Consider the following 17,625-nt stretch of genomic DNA (forward strand, 5'->3'; position numbering starts at 1 on the left):
TTATTGAAGTAGCAGTCCTGGGAGTGCATTCTGACGAAGACAACAAAGGTAATAACATTTTTGTTATATTAAATCTGATTTTGGTGAAGGCTAAACTTGCCGGGTGTCTAAATAGCTAGCCCGTGATGGCTGGGCTATGTACTTAGAATATTGCAAAATGTGCTTTCACCAAAAAGCTATTTTAAAATCGGACATATCGAGTGCATAGAGGAGTTCTGTATCTATAATTCTTAAAATAATTGTTATGCTTTTTGTGAACGTTTATCGTGAGTAATTAAGTAAATTGTTAGTAAATTCCCCGGAAGTTTGCGGGGGGTATGCTAGTTCTGAACGTCACATGCTAATGTAAAAAGCTGTTTTTTGATATAAATATGAACTTGATTGAACAAAACATGCATGTATTGTATAACATAATGTCCTAGGTGTGTCATCTGATGAAGATCATCAAAGGTTAGTGCTGCATTTATCTGTCTTCTGGGTTTTTGTGACATTATATGCTAGCTTGAAAAATGGGTGTCTGATTATTTCTGGCTTGGTACTCTGCTGACATAATCTAATGTTTTGCTTTCGCTGTAAAGCCTTTTTGAAATCGGACAGTGTGGTTAGATAAAGGAGAGTCTTGTCTTTAAAATGCTGTGAAATAGTCATATGTTTGAAAAATTGAAGTTTTTGTATATTTGAGGAATTTGTAATTCGCGCCACGCCTATCATTGGATATTGGAGCAGGTGTTCCGCTAGCGGAACGTCTAGATGTAAGAGGTTAAGAGTGTGCTCCTAATCTCAGCTCGTTACCTGTATAAAAGACACCTGGGAGCCAGAAATCTTTCTGATTGAGAGGGGGTCAAATACTTATTTCCCTCATTAAAATGCAAATCAAATTATAACATTTCTGACATGCGTTTTTCTGGATGTTTTTGTTGTTATTCTGTCTCTCACTGTTCAAATAAACCATTAAAATTATAGACTGATCCTTTCTTTGTCAGTGGGCAAACGTACAAAATCAGCAGGGGATCAAATACTTTTTTCCCCCACTGTATATGGGGCTTTGGTGACAAAACGGATGGCACTGTGATAGACTGCATCCAATGTATTGAGTAGGGTATTGGAGGCTATTTTGTAAATGACATCGCCGAAGTCGAGGATCGGTAGGATGGTCAGTTTTATAAGGGTATGTTTGGCAGCATGAGTGAAGGATGCTATGTTGCGAAATAGGAAGCCAATTCTAGATTTAACTTTGGATTGGAGATGCTTAATGTGAGTCTGGAAGGAGAGCTTACAGTCTAACCAGACACCCAGGTATTTGTAGTTGTCCACATATTCTAAGTCAGAACCGTCCAGAGTAGTGATGCTGGACAGGCGGGCAGGTGCAGGCAGCTATCGGTTAAAGAGAATGCATTTAGTTTTACTTGTATTTAAGAGCAGTTGGAGGCCACGGAAGGAGAGCTGTATGGCATTGATGCTCATCTGGAGGTTAGTTAACACAGTGTCCAAAGAAGGGCCAGAAGTATACAGAATAACACCAATAACAGAGGGGGTCTGATCTTTGTGCCTCTGTAAATTTCTCATTTATCATTATTCACGATTCATTCCTGATTATTCATAATCATGGTAGCATCCACATGAATGTAGAAGTGTTCAGAAACATCTTCTATTCTTACTGACAATACAAGTGAAGTGACTCCAAAATGACAGGACATTATTCACCAATCAGTTTCTATTAGGAAAAACATCATCCAAAACACAACCAAGACAAACTGCAAATGAATTCAACAAGTTTGTAGAATCACAAGCTTGATGTAATCACTGCAGGCATGGAACATGGGACTAAATACTAAACTTATGACAACTTTAATACAATATAAGTGAATTTGTCCGAATATGTACAACTTTTTCAAATGGGAGAACTAAATACATAAAGTGCTTTCCTTTCTTAATAACAGTAACACAGCTATGTATGAAAATACCCTCAAATAAAAGGTGACATTCTGTACTGTCACCTGATATGAAACATCTCAAATCCAAAATGCTGGAGCATAGCACCACATTTAAAACTGTAAGCTTCACTGTCCAAACACATATGGTGTGGACTATGTGTCTGGTAAACACATGTGGATCTGGTGAACAGTTATCACTTGTTGACCAACTACAGGAATACTGACCTCAGAGTCTCCAGTTTACAGTGGGGATTCCCCAGTCCAGCAGAGAGCAGCTTCACTCCTGAATCCTTCAGGTCATTGTTACTCAGGTCCAGCTCTCTCAGGTGTGAGGGGTTTGAACTGAGAACTGAGGCCAACACTTCACAGGATGTGTCTGTGAGTTTACAGCCAGCTAGTCTGCAAACACAGAAGAAATACAATGACATACAGGTTGTATTAAAAAGTTATTCTCAGCTTTCCTAGCTTACACCGTTATGGTGCACGAATAATGTACAGGCTGTGCATTCATGGCTCAATGCTACAACTTTACTGATTAGTTTGTTTTGTAGTTTAAGAGTTTTCAGCTGATAGAAAGTTTAGTCAGCCAATGAAAATACTGTTGTTCCTACATTCAGTAAAGTTTGGTCTGTGGGATAGTCTCATGATTACTTACAGAGCCAGTCAGCCAATGAAAATACTGCTATAACTACAATTTATTTTGGTGTGCGATATTTACAGTGATACTTACAGAGCTTTCCTGCAGCCTCTCACAGCTGGGACCAGTCTCCTACGACCCTCCTCTGATGTCTTGTATTCCTTTGGGTTAAACACATCCAGAACCTCCTCTGATATCTGCAGCATGTAGGCCAGCGCTGAACACTGAGCATGTGTGAGGTTTTTGGATCTCTTTTCTGACCTCAAGTACACTTCGATGAACTTCTGTACTGAATGGTCTTTCATCTCTATCAGACAGTGGAAGAGATTGATGCACCTCTCAGGGGACATGTTCTTCCTTTGCATCACCTTAAGGGATCGGATTGTTTTCTGGACGCTCTCCGGACTGCTTTCTGTCTGTGCCACCAGACCTCGTAGGAGTTTCTGATTGGACTCCAGTGACATGCCATGAAGGAAGCGGACAAAAAGGTCCAGGTGTCCATTCTTACTCTCCAAGGCTTTATCCACGGTACTCTTCAGCAGCTCATGCAAGGTTAGCTCTTCAGACGCACCTCTAGACTTTCTCTTGAGGAAGGGCTTCAGTGCATCCATGTTCCTGGTTGTGTAACAATGGTACATGTAGACAGCTGAGAGAAACTCCTGAATGCTGAGATGAACAAAGCAGTACACCACTCTCTGAAATAACACAGACTCTTCTTTAAAGATTTGTGTGCACACTCCTGAGTACACTGAGGCTTCTTTGACATCAAGGCCACACTCTTTCAGGTCTTCTTCATAGAACATGAGATTACCCTTCTCCAGATTTTCAAACGCCAGCCTCCCCAGCTTCAGAAGAATTTCCTTATCTGACTCCATGAGCTCCTCTTGATCCATCTCATCTCTTCCATGATACTTCTGGTTCTTCAGGCTGGTCTGAATGAGCAGGAAGTGTATGGACATCTCAGTCAGAGTCGTGGGCATCTCTCTCTTCTTGTCTGTACTCAACATGTGTTCAAAGACTATTGCAGAAATCCAACAGAACACCGGCATGTGGCACATGATGTGGAGGCTCCTTGATGTCTTTATGTGTGAGATGATTCTGCTGGCCAGGTCATCATCACTGAATCTCTTCCTGAAGTACTCCTCCTTCTGTGGGTCATTGAACCCTCGTACCTCTGTCACCTGGTCAATACACTTAGGGGGGATCTGATTGGCTGCTGCAGGTCGGGAGGTTATCCATAGGAGAGCAGAGGGAAGCAGATTCCCCTTGATGAGGTTTGTCAGCAGAACATCAACAGATGATGTCTGGGTGACATCAGACACCTTTTCATTGTGCTGGAAATCTAATGGAAGTCTGCTTTCATCCAAACCATCAAAGATGAACATAGCTTTACAGGCAGTGAGTTTCTTTGCATTGCCTATGTCTAGTTCTGTGTGGAAGTCATTTAAAAGCCTGAGAAGACTGTACTGGAGATCTTTGATCAAGTTCAGCTCCCGGAAAGGAAGCACAAATATGATCTCCACATCTTGGTTTGCCTTCCCTTCAGCCCAGTCTAGGATGAACGTCTGCACAGAGACTGTTTTTCCGATGCCAGCGATGCCCTTGGTCAGCACAGTTCTGATGCTTCTCTCTTGGCCAGGTAAGGGTTTAAAGATGTCATTGCAGTGGATTGCTGTGTCATGTGAGGTTGGTGTCCTGGATGCTGTCTCTAGCTGCCACACCTCATGTTCATTGTTAACCCCTTCACTCTCTCCTTCTGTGATGTAGAGCTCTGTGTAAATCCTGTTGAGGGGAGTTTGGTTCCCTGCTGTTTCCATGCCTTCTATCACACATTCATACCTCCTTTTCAGACTGTCTTTATGGTTTACTATAGCTCTCTGCAGACTGTCTTTATGGTTTACTATAGCTCTCTGCAGGCTGTCATCCACTACAAGGGAGGAGTAAAATGGATGTGTATCAGACACAGTCATTGACAGGATGAAATGTGGGCCTCCACAACTACAGTAACTTATATTATCTCATATTATTGTAGTTAACTACATTTAAATCATATTGAGGTATTGACTTAGCACAGGTCTGCAAGTGGTCTTACTGTTTTCAGAGCCTCTTGCATCATTAGGTTCCCTCAGGTGCTGTAGTACAGGAAGTGTTCTGGATCTCTTTCTACACTGAGGACAGTCATAGTCTCCTGAAGGAGCAGGTTTCTCCCAGTATCTGGTGATGCACTGTCTGCAGAACCTGTGTCCACAGGTGATAGAGACTGGATCCCTCAGAACCTGCTGGCACACTGCACACCTGGACTGATCCTCTGGCAGAGTAGACCATCCACTACAGAGATAAAGGAGAGAGAGATACTGATCCTTTAACAGAGTAGACCATCCACTACAGAGATAAAGGAGAGAGAGAGATACTGATCCTCTAACAGAGTAGACCATCCACTACAGAGATAAAGGAGAGATACTGATCCTCTAACAGAGTAGACCATCCACTACAGAGATAAAGGAGAGATACTGATCCTCTAACAGAGTAGACCATCCACTACAGAGATATAAGAGGGTGCAGTAATTACTCTAATAAACTCAGTTACAACAAATTACAAATTACAACAACATATCTATATGACATCTTGAAGATTCTCAAAATGTGGTGACCTTCGGTCAAAGGTGATTGATCTTCCACCACTGGAATTAACAGGATGATGCATGGAGAAGTCACTGTTCATAGACAGACAGCTGGGAACAGTATACTGTGTTCATAGACAGACAGCTGGGAACAGTGTACTGTGTTCATAGACAGACAGCTGGGAACAGTATACTGTGCTGTCTGAGTGTGGTAGTAGCCTCTGGAATGAATAACATGTCCACAACACCATTACTAGAATTTTGTGCCTGAGACCTACCACAAAACCCCATTCAAAGGCACTTAAATATATTGACTTGCTCATTCACCCTCTGAATGGCACACATACACAATCCATGTCTCAATTGTCTCAAGGCTTAAAAATACTTCTTTAACCTCCCCTTCATCGACACAGATTGAAGTGGATTTAACAAGTGGCATCAATAAGGGATCATTGCTTTCACCTGGATTCACCTTGTCAATCTATGTCATGGAAAAAGCAGGTGTTCATAATGTTTTGTACACTCACTGTATAAAAGATATATGACATAAACAACAAATGATAAGCAGATGCTTTACAGTATATACTCAGATACTCAAAATACATCTGGTTTCAGATCTTGAAGGTTCTCCTCTTCAATAGAAATATCATCAATTCTGACCAGTAACTTACCTGGGGTCAAAGGTCCCTGATCCATTATTAAACTGTATAGGATGATGCATAGAGGAGTCACTCTTCATGGACAGATGACTGGGTACTGGAGAGACTGATCTCAGAGTTTGGTTAGAGAATCTGGAAAACATAATGAATCACCATCAAACTACAATATATATAATATATAAAACCATATTTCAATAGATAAAATACATTACATAAAGCACTAAAATATATGCTGACATAAAGCATTAAAATATGTGCCATTATATTAATTAAGCATTGAATTATGTGACATTACATTAATCAACAAACATCAACAAACAAAATAAATGTAAAACATTAAGAACACCCTCCTAATATTGAGTTGTCACATACAGATACTGATTCACTTCATCTCAGTTCCACTTGAATCCTTCAGAGTCTATTGATGCACATACTTTATAGTATGTCCATATGTACAGTACCAGTCAAACAGTAACACAATAAAACATCAATATGTCTATATATACAGTACCAGTCAAACAGAACACAATAAAACAAACAATAATGAGACTATACGGAGTACCAGTACTGAGTCAATATGCAGGGGTACCAGGTAGTTGAGGTAATAATGAGACTATAAGGAGTACCAGTACTGAGTCAATATGCAGGGGTACCAGGTAGTTGAGGTAATAATGAGACTATAAGGAGTACCAGTACTGAGTCAATGTGCAGGGGTACCAGGTAGTTGAGGTAATAATGAGACTATAAGGAGTACCAGTACTGAGTCAATGTGCAGGGGTACCAGGTAGTTGAGGTAATAATGAGACTATAAGGAGTACCAGTACTGAGTCAATGTGCAGGGGTACCAGGTAGTTGAGGTAATAATGAGACTATAAGGAGTACCAGTACTGAGTCAATGTGCAGGGGTACCAGGTAGTTGAGGTAATAATGAGACTATAAGGAGTACCAGTACTGAGTCAATGTGCAGGGGTACCAGGTAGTTGAGGTAATAATGAGACTATAAGGACTACCAGTACTGAGTCAATGTGCAGGGGTACCAGGTAGTTGAGCTAATAATGAGACTATAAGGAGTACCAGTACTGAGTCAATGTGCAGGGGTACCAGGTAGTTGAGGTAATAATGAGACTATAAGGAGTACCAGTACTGAGTCAATGTGCAGGGGTACCAGGTAGTTGAGCTAATAATGAGACTATAAGGAGTACCAGTACTGAGTCAATGTGCAGGGGTACCAGGTAGTTGAGGTAATAATGAGACTATAAGGATTACCAGTACTGAGTCAATATGCAGGGGTACCAGGTAGTTGAGGTAATAATGAGACTATAAGGAGTACCAGTACTGAGTCAATATGCAGGGGTACCAGGTAGTTGAGGTAATAATGAGACTATAAGGAGTACCAGTACTGAGTCAATGTGCAGGGGTACCAGGTAATTGAGGTAATATGTACATGTAGGTAAGGATAAAAGTGACTAGGCAATCAGGATAGAGATTATATCTCCTCATCCAGGGAGAGCACACACACACACACACACACACACACACACACACACACACACACACACACACACAGGGAGGGAACGTTGTGTTTGTTTAATATTGTTTTAGGACTATGAAAATGGACTAAAGTATTAGCCTATGGATTATGAAAACAACCAAAAGAAATGTGAAAATGGGAGAGGAGAAATGACTAGAGACAGTGTTGTTTAACTCACTGACCATGACCCATGAGTTCTTCTTACCTTTGTTCAGTAGAAAAGTCTCCCTCTCTAAACAGTATGGGAGGATCCATAGACTGGTCACTCTTCATGGACACACAGCTGGGTACAGGGGAGGCTGGTTTCCCCTGTTTGATTAGACTTTAACACAACAGAGACAAACATTACATCTCTCATCTACTCTGATCTCAGATGGGAAACATAAGAAGAGTTTCATTACAAAACGCTATATATCACTTTCAGAAACATTCATATGTTAACTTTTATTGTTTAAAGAAATTATAAATGAGATAGGTGTTTTTTAACTCCCTAATCATGGCATGCAATTTTTCAATGACCGACATGTACATGTTTATAATGTATCATTTGATGTTTTCATTTCAGAGTCAAATGTTTTTATTTTCAAAATGCTTTACGTATATCTGCCTCACTCTCAGAGAAATCAGTAGTACTGCTAGGTTTAATACAGTAATAATATATATCTGCCTCACTCTCAGAGAAATCAGTAGTACTGCTAGGTTTAACACAGTAATAATATATTTCTGCCTCTCAGAGAAATCAGTAGTACTGCTAGGTTTAATACAGTAATAATATATATCTGCCTCTCAGAGAAATCAGTAGTACTGCTAGGTTTAACACAGTAATAATATATATCTGTCTCACTCTCAGAGAAATCAGTAGTACTGCTAGGTTTAACACAGTAATAATATATATCTGCCTCTCAGAGAAATCAGTAGTACTGCTAGGTTTAACACAGTAATAATATATATCTCCCTCACTCTCAGAGAAATCAGTAGTACTGCTAGGTTTAACACAGTAATAATATATATCTGCCTCACTCTCAGAGAAATCAGTAGTACTGCTAGGTTTAACACAGTAATAATATATATCTGCCTCATTCTCAGAGAAATCAGTAGTACTGCTAGGTTTAACACAGTAATAATATATATCTGCCTCTCAGAGAAATCAGTAGAACTGCTAGGTTTAACACAGTAAGAGTATATTTCTGTCTCACTCTCAGAGAAATCAGTAGTACTGCTAGGTTTAACACAGTAATAATATATATCTGCCTCTCAGAGAAATCAGTAGTACTGCTAGGTTTAACACAGTAATAATATATATCTCCCTCACTCTCAGAGAAATCAGTAGTACTGCTAGGTTTAACACAGTAATAATATATATCTGCCTCACTCTCAGAGAAATCAGTAGTACTGCTAGGTTTAACACAGTAATAATATATATCTGCCTCATTCTCAGAGAAATCAGTAGTACTGCTAGGTTTAACACAGTAATAATATATATCTGCCTCTCAGAGAAATCAGTAGAACTGCTAGGTTTAACACAGTAAGAGTATATTTCTGTCTCACTCTCAGAGATCAGGCTATACGGAGTACCAGTACTGAGTCAATGTGCAGGGGTACCAGGTAGTTGAGGTAATAATGAGACTATAAGGAGTACCAGTACTGAGTCAATGTGCAGGGGTACCAGGTAGTTGAGGTAATAATGAGACTATAAGGAGTACCAGTACTGAGTCAATGTGCAGGGGTACCAGGTAGTTGAGGTAATAATGAGGCTATAAGGATTACCAGTACTGAGTCAATGTGCAGGGTACCAGGTAGTTGAGGTAATAATGAGACTATAAGGAGTACCAGTACTGAGTCAATGTGCAGGTGTACCAGGTAGTTGAGGTAATAATGAGACTATAAGGAGTACCAGTACTGAGTCAATGTGCAGGGGTACCAGGTAGTTGAGGTAATAATGAGACTATAAGGAGTACCAGTACTGAGTCAATGTGCAGGGGTACCAGGTAGTTGAGGTAATAATGAGACTATAAGGAGTACCAGTACTGAGTCAATGTGCAGGGGTACCAGGTAGTTGAGGTAATAATGAGATTATAAGGAGTACCAATACTGAGTCAATGTGCAGGGGTACCAGGTAGTTGAGGTAATAATGAGACTATAAGGAGTACCAGTACTGAGTCAATGTGCAGGGGTACCAGGTAGTTGAGGTAATAATGAGACTATAAGGAGTACCAGTACTGAGTCAATGTCCAGGGGTACCAGGTAGTTGAGGTAATAATGAGACTATAAGGAGTACCAGTACTGAGTCAATATGCAGGGGTACCAGGTAGTTGAGGTAATAATGAGACTATAAGGAGTACCAGTACTGAGTCAATGTGCAGGGGTACCAGGTAGTTGAGGTAATAATGAGACTATAAGGAGTACCAGTACTGAGTCAATGTGCAGGGGTACCAGGTAGTTGAGGTAATAATGAGGCTATAAGGAGTACCAGTACTGAGTCAATGTGCAGGGGTACCAGGTAGTTGAGGTAATAATGAGACTATAAGGAGTACCAGTACTGAGTCAATGTGCAGGGGTACCAGGTAGTTGAGGTAATAATGAGACTATAAGGAGTACCAGTACTGAGTCAATGTGCAGGGGTACCAGGTAGTTGAGGTAATAATGAGACTATAAGGAGTACCAGTACTGAATCAATGTGCAGGGGTACCAGGTAGTTGAGGTAATAATGAGACTATAAGGATTACCAGTACTGAGTCAATGTGTAGGGGTACCAGGTAGTTGAGGTAATAATGAGACTATAAGGAGTACCAGTACTGAGTCAATGTGCAGGGGTACCAGGTAGTTGAGGTAATAATGAGGCTATAAGGAGTACCAGTACTGAGTCAATGTGCAGGGGTACCAGGTAGTTGAGGTAATAATGAGGCTATAAGGAGTACCAGTACTGAGTCAATGTGCAGGGGTACCAGGTAGTTGAGGTAATAATGAGACTATAAGGAGTACCAGTACTGAGTCAATGTGCAGGGGTACCAGGTATTTGAGGTAATAATGAGACTATAAGGAGTACCAGTACTGAGTCAATGTGCAGGGGTACCAGGTAGTTTAGGTAATAATGAGGCTACAAGGAGTACCAGTACTGAGTCAATGTGCAGGGGTACCAGGTAGTTGAGGTAATAATGAGACTATAAGGAGTACCAGTACTGAATCAATGTGCAGGGGTACCAGGTAGTTGAGGTAATAATGAGACTATAAGGATTACCAGTACTGAGTCAATGTGTAGGGGTACCAGGTAGTTGAGGTAATAATGAGACTATAAGGAGTACCAGTACTGAGTCAATGTGCAGGGGTACCAGGTAGTTGAGGTAATAATGAGGCTATAAGGAGTACCAGTACTGAGTCAATGTGCAGGGGTACCAGGTAGTTGAGGTAATAATGAGACTATAAGGATTACCAGTACTGAGTCAATGTGCAGGGGTACGAGTTAGTTGAGGTAATAATGAGACTATAAGGAGTACCAGTACTGAGTCAATGTGCAGGGGTACCAGGTAGTTGAGGTAATAATGAGACTATAAGGATTACCAGTACTGAGTCAATGTGCAGGGGTACCAGGTAGTTGAGGTAATATGTACATGTCGGTAGGGGTAAAAGTGACTAGGCAATCAGGATAGAGATTATATCTCTTCATCCAGGGAGTGCACACACACACACACACACACACACACACACAAACAGGGAGGGAATGTTGTGTTTGTTTAATATTGTTTAAGGACTATGAAAATTGAAAAAATAAATGGGAAAATGGGAGAGTAGAAATGACTAGAGAGAGTGTTGTTTAACTCACTGACCATGACCCATGAGTTCTTCTTACCTTTGTTCAGTAGAAAAGTCTCCCCCTCTAAACTTCATAGGAGGTTCCATAGACCGGTCACTCTTCATGGACACACAGCTGGGAACAGGGGAGGCTGGTCTCTCCTGCTTGATTGGACTTCAACACAACAGAGACAAACATTACATCTCTCATCTACTCTGATCTCAGATGGGAAACATAAGAAGAGTTCCAAAACGCAACATATCACTTTACAGAAATGAGCTTTTATTGTTTAAAAAAATTATGTATTAATTATTACATCTCTCACAGACAAGGATTTGTTTAAAATCTATCACTTGATGGTTTCATTTCAGAGAGACAAAAATCATGTTTTTTTATGCAAAATGCTATATATCTCCCTCACTCTCAAATGTGACCGACCGGCTCAATTTGGTAATTAACTAAATAACTACATATATAGTGATTTTGGTTTATGTCAGTTTAATTGTTTGTTATGGTATAATTTCTTATTTTATGATTGTAAGTGATAAAATTAACTAGTAATTCTGAGTAATTACAACTTTAGTAAGGAATAACACATTTTTTTCAGCACTACTGCAGTTGCTAAATAATTCCAATAGATGGGAACATAAGACCACAATGACATTTCAGAATATTAGTTTAGTTTTCTCCCTGGATACACCACCACTCCCCATGCTTCCTGCAGAACCCCTGCAGTACCTCCACAGACCCCGGATTGAGAACCCCTGATTTAGCAGATGCTCTTATCCAGAGAGATTTACAGTAAGTGCATTCACCTTAAGATAGCTATTTATTTAGGGAAATAAACTAAATCAATTCTTCATAAAATTGTCATCTTACCTCTTAGCTTTGGTGTCATGTCCCCCAGAGAGATGCATTTTGGAGGCAGGGGCCCCCTCCTCTCTCTCCCCAGAGAGACTCATTTTAGAGGCAGGGCCCCCCTCCTCTCTCTCCCCAGAGAGACTCATTTTAGAGCACTGACCCCTGTAAACAGAGATCCAGCATGTTGGTTGTGGTTAACACAGTGACAACTAAACAGAGATCCAACATGTTGGTTGTGGTTAACACAGTGACAACTAAACAGAGATCCAGCATGTTGGTTGTGGTCAACACAGTGACAACTAAACAGAGATCAAGCATGTTGGTTGTGGTTAACACAGTGACAACTAAACAGAAATCCAGCATGTTGGTTGTGGTTAACACATTAAAAACTAAACAGAGATCCAGCATGTTGGTTGTGGTTAACCTGTTATGGCTAGGGGGCAGTATTTTCACGGCTGGATAAAAAACGTACCCTATTTAATCTGGTTACTACTCCTGCCCAGTAACAAGAATATGCATATAATTATTGGTTTTGGATAGAAAACACTCCAAAGTTTCTAAAACTGTTTGAATGGTGTCTGTGAGTATAACAGAACTCAAATGGCAGGTCAAAACCTGAGAGATTCCTTTACAGGAAGTGGCCTGTCTGACCATTTCTTGAACTTCTTTGCCATCTCTATCTTTTACAAAGGATCTCTGCTCTAACATGACACTTCCTACGTCTTCCATGGGCGCTCAGAGCCCGGGAAAAACCTGAATGTCGTCATCCCAGCCCCAGGCTGAAACAGATTATCGCCTTTCTCAAGTGGCCGATCAAGGGACTTTGGGCTTAGGCGCGGGCCCTGGCCGCCCCGTCTTTGTGATTTTTCCTCTGTTTGCCGAAAAGGAGATTCCCGGTCCGAATATTATCGCTTTTTTACGAGATAAATTGCATAAAAATTGATTTTAAACAGCGGTTGACATGCTTCGAAGTACGGTAATGGAATATTTAGAATTTTTTTGTCACGAATTGCGCCATGCGCTCGACCCTGATTTACCATTTTGGATAGTTTCTGGAACGCATCGAACAAAATGCCGCTATTCGGATATAACGATGGATTATTTTGGACCAAACCAACATTTGTTATTGAAGTAGCAGTCCTGGGAGTGCATTCTGACGAAGACAACAAAAGGTAATAACATTTTTGATATAGTAAATCTGATTTTGGTGAAGGCTAAACTTGCCGGGTGTCTAAATAGCTAGCCCGTGATGGCTGGGCTATGTACTTAGAATATTGCAAAATGTGCTTTCACCAAAAAGCTATTTTAAAATCGGACATATCGAGTGCATAGAGGAGTTCTGTATCTATAATTCTTAAAATAATTGCTATGGTTTTTGTGAACGTTTATCGTGAGTAATTTAGTAAATTGTTAGTAAATTCCCCGGAAGTTTGCGGGGGGTATGCTAGTTCTGAACGTCACATGCTAATGTGAAAAGCTGTTTTTTGATATAAATATGAACTTGATTGAACAAAACATGCATGTATTGTATAACATAATGTCCTAGGTGTGTCATCTGATGAATATCATCAAAGGTTAGTGCTGCATTTAGCTGTCTTCTCAGTTTTTGTGACATTATATGCTAGCTTGAAAAATGGGTGTCTGATTATTTCTGGCTGGAACTCTGCTGACATAATCTAATGTTTTGCTTTCGCTGTAAAGCCTTTTTGAAATCGGACAGTGTGGTTAGATAAAGGAGAGTCTTGTCTTTAAAATGCTGTGAAATAGTAATATGTTTGAAAAAATGAAGTTTTTGTATTTTTGAGGAATTTGTAATTCGCGCCACGCCTATCATTGGATATTAGAGCAGGTGTTCCGCTAGCGGAACGTCTAGATGTAAGAGGCACAGTGACAACTAAACAGATATCCAGCATGTTGGTTGTGGTTAACACAGTGACAACTAAACAGAGATCCAGCATGTTGGTTGTGGTTAACACAGTGACAACTAAACAGAGATCCAGCATGTTGGTTGTGGTTAACACAGTGACAACTAAACAGAGATCCAACATGTTGGTTGTGGTTAACACAGTGACAACTAAACAGAGATCCAGCATGTTGGTTAACACAGTGACAACTAAACAGAGATCCAGCATGTTGGTTGTGGTTAACACAGTGACAACTAGTTCTTGACTGTCAATTGTTCTCATGTATTCATTATCTCTTTGAGAAATAAAACATTTACTAACAGACATAGAAACAGTCAGGTGATTTAAAGCATCACGTGAACATGTTGTTGTGACATTTCATCTCCATGGTAACTGTCAATAATAATAATAAGTCACTGTTTGTTAAGGTAGTTATAGACAGAACAACAACAACAACAATAATAATAATAATAATAATAATAATAATAAGTCACTGTTTGTTAAGGTAGTTATAGACAGAACAACAACAATAACAACAATAATAATAATAATAATAATAATTAATTAATAATAAGTCACTGTTTGTTAAGGTAGTTATAGACAGAACAGCAACAATAATAATAATAATAATAATAATAATAATAATAAGTCACTGTTTTTAAGGTAGTTATAGACAGTACAGCAACAATAACATTAATAATAATAATAATAATAAGTCACTGTTTGTTAAGGTAGTTATAGACAGTACAGCAACAATAATAATAATAATAATAATAATAAGTCACTGTTTGTTAAGGTAGTTATAGACAGTACAGCAACAATAATAATAATAATAATAATAATAATAATAATAATAATAATAACAAAAATAATAATATTAATAATAATAATAATAACAAGTCACTGTTTGTTAAAGTAGTTATAGACAGTACAGCAACAATAATAATAATAATAATAATAATAATAATATTAATAATAAGTCGCTGTTTGTTAAGTTAGTTATAGACAGTACAGCAACAAATATTAATAATAATAATAATAATAAGTCACTGTTTGTTAAGGTAGTTATAGACAGAACAACAACAATAATAATAATAATATTAATTATAATAATAATAATAAGTCACTGTTTGTTAAGGTAGTTATAGACAGTTCAGCAACAATAATAATAATAATAATAATAATAATAATAATAATAATAATAATAATAATAATAATAAGTCACTGTTTGTTAAGGTAGTTATAGACAGTACAGCAACAATAATAATAATAAGTCACTGTTTGTTAAGGTAGTTATAGACAGTACAGCAACAACAATAATAATAAGTCACTGTTTGTTAAGGTAGTTATAGACAGTACAGCAACACAAGGCCATGTCTCACACGTATTTGTATTCACTAACAGTAGGCTATTTATTGTCTTTCAATCTGTTCTTTTCTAAACGTATCTGAGAATGTAGACAGAAGGGCTAAAACGGGCATGATTGATCCAAGGAGGAAATTGTTGAACCATTCAGAAAGGTTTTTTGCATCAAGTGAGAGATTTTATATTATTTAAAGTAGACTAGGTTATAATGTATAATAGCAGTTTGTTAGTGATATGCAGATCAAGGTCTATACCTCGGCTATAGCCTACATATCATAGATGACCAGTCTAAACCTGTTCAGATCAACATAATGTTATAGTCCTACCAGTAGCAGGACAGAGAATGTACTGTATATAACCTACATATCATAGATGACCAGTCTAAACCTGTTCAGATCAACATAATGTTATAGTCCTACCAGTAGCAGGACAGAGAGTGTACTGTATATAACCTACATATCATAGATGACCAGTCTAAACCTGTTCAGATCAACATAATGTTATAGTCCTACCAGTAGCAGGACAGAGAATGTACTGTATATAACCTACATATCATAGATGACCAGTCTAAACCTGTTCAGATCAACATAATGTTATAGTCCTACCAGTAGCAGGACAGAGAATGTACTGTATATAACCTACATATCATAGATGACCAGTCTAAACCTGTTCAGATCAACATAATGTTATAGTCCTACCAGTAGCAGGACAGAGAATGTACTGTATATAACCTACATATCATAGATGACCAGCCTAAACCTGTTCAGATCAGTTCACAGAGAACATCAGGTTTGTCGGCATGATAAGTGATCATAGCCTTATAATAGTTTGTAGGTAGTCTAGACCAACAGTACGAGAGTCTGCCCGTCTTTCCTACATACCAACACATTTATTCAATGTTACCGAGAAATATGTGCCACAGTTTCAACAGCCATTTTTGTAACTGCGTAGACAACACACTTACTTTCACGTTCATATGAGGAAATCACAAAACTTCTGACAGTCACTGGTGCAGCCGCCTGTTTTCTTGCAGATGAAGTAGCTTTCACAGGCAGCTCATTCAACCAGCCTAAACAACAGGAAATACAAGATGTCAAATGGTCAAAAGTGAATCTCAATAGAGCCACATACATTAGAGAGAGGTATATTGCTGCAGATGTTGGATCTTAATTTGAGCCAGTTTGCTACACCAGGAAAATAATCCTGCAGAAACAGGACATTTGAATTATTGTATGGATTATAATTAATGAACAGTTATAAAATGAGTATGTGGAATTTATCATCTTCAAAAACCTTTTCTAAAGTTTAATTACACTCAAATACACTACAAGTTTAGTTTTTCTGCATCAGGGTGATCAAATTAAGATCTTACATCTGTACAGAGTTTATGTCTTTATCTGAAAAGGGCAGTTTGAGTTATTAGCGATAACATTGCAACTGTCAGCTGATGTAAACCTCTGTGATTGGATGTTATAGACTCGCATACATATCCCCATGTACAATTATGTGTACAGATGTAGGATCTTATTTTGATCACTCCCTACTGCAGAAGAACGTTCCTGCAATGCAGGAAATGTAAAACTTGTAGTGTATTTGAGGATTAAAAAGGCTTCTGAAGTTTGTAATTTCCACTTAGAGATATCAGACTTAAGTATCAACCCCTACAAAAATGTCCATTAATTATAATCCCCATGATAATTCACATTTCTTGTTGCTGCAGGAATATTTTCCTGCTGTAGTAAACTGGCTCAAATGAAGATCCTACGTGCAAATGTACTTGGTGAATAAAGCTGATTGTGATTCTACAAAGGTTGAGTCTCTAGATTCCCTTGCTGCTCTGGAGAAATAATGAAATGGTTGTCATGGTGATTTAAACAGGGACCTGGTTACCTCCCAACTCTGATGTCATTTGTTACATTTCACCCTGTTGATAAAGGCGGCTACAAGGATGAACCCAGAAGACAACTCTAAATCAACACTCACTGATATTATCCTAAAATCCTTTCACTCATATTATTGTGTCTCTTCGTTTAACAGGTAGTCTATGATATTAATATTGTAGCAAACAGCAGGGCAGAGCAGTGAACCCAGGTCGCTAGTGAACAAGGAAAACACCCTATGCATCACAGCGATAGGGTTAACCCAGTATCAGCATCAATAGGGTTAACCCAGTATCAGTATAAACAGGGTTAACCCAGTATCAGCATCAATAGGGTTAACCCAGTATCAATATCAATAGTGTTAACCCAGTATCAGCATCAATAGGGTTAACCCAGTATCAGTATCAATAGGGTTAACCCAGTATCAGTATCAATAGGGTTAA

At 38.8% G+C, this 17,625-nt stretch overlaps 1 protein-coding gene across 1 annotated transcript; it reads right to left on the minus strand.

Annotated features, from left to right (window-relative positions):
• Nucleotides 1-2,660: 2,660 nt before the first annotated feature.
• On the minus strand, nt 2,661-16,482 carry LOC106574355 (NLR family CARD domain-containing protein 3-like). The gene is made up of 7 exons (XM_045713046.1): nt 16,267-16,482; nt 12,052-12,195; nt 11,230-11,346; nt 7,588-7,704; nt 5,864-5,983; nt 4,664-4,899; nt 2,661-4,498 (listed from the first exon to the last, which is right to left on the minus strand). The coding sequence occupies exons 2-7, from the start codon at nt 12,177-12,179 to the stop codon at nt 2,661-2,663; spliced, it is 2,556 nt and encodes an 851-aa protein (XP_045569002.1). The 5' UTR covers nt 12,180-12,195; nt 16,267-16,482.
• Between the last annotated feature and the right edge of the window lie 1,143 nt (nt 16,483-17,625).

This window comes from Salmo salar, unplaced genomic scaffold, assembly GCF_905237065.1.
Source record: "Salmo salar unplaced genomic scaffold, Ssal_v3.1, whole genome shotgun sequence".
Classification (NCBI taxonomy): domain Eukaryota; kingdom Metazoa; phylum Chordata; class Actinopteri; order Salmoniformes; family Salmonidae; genus Salmo; species Salmo salar.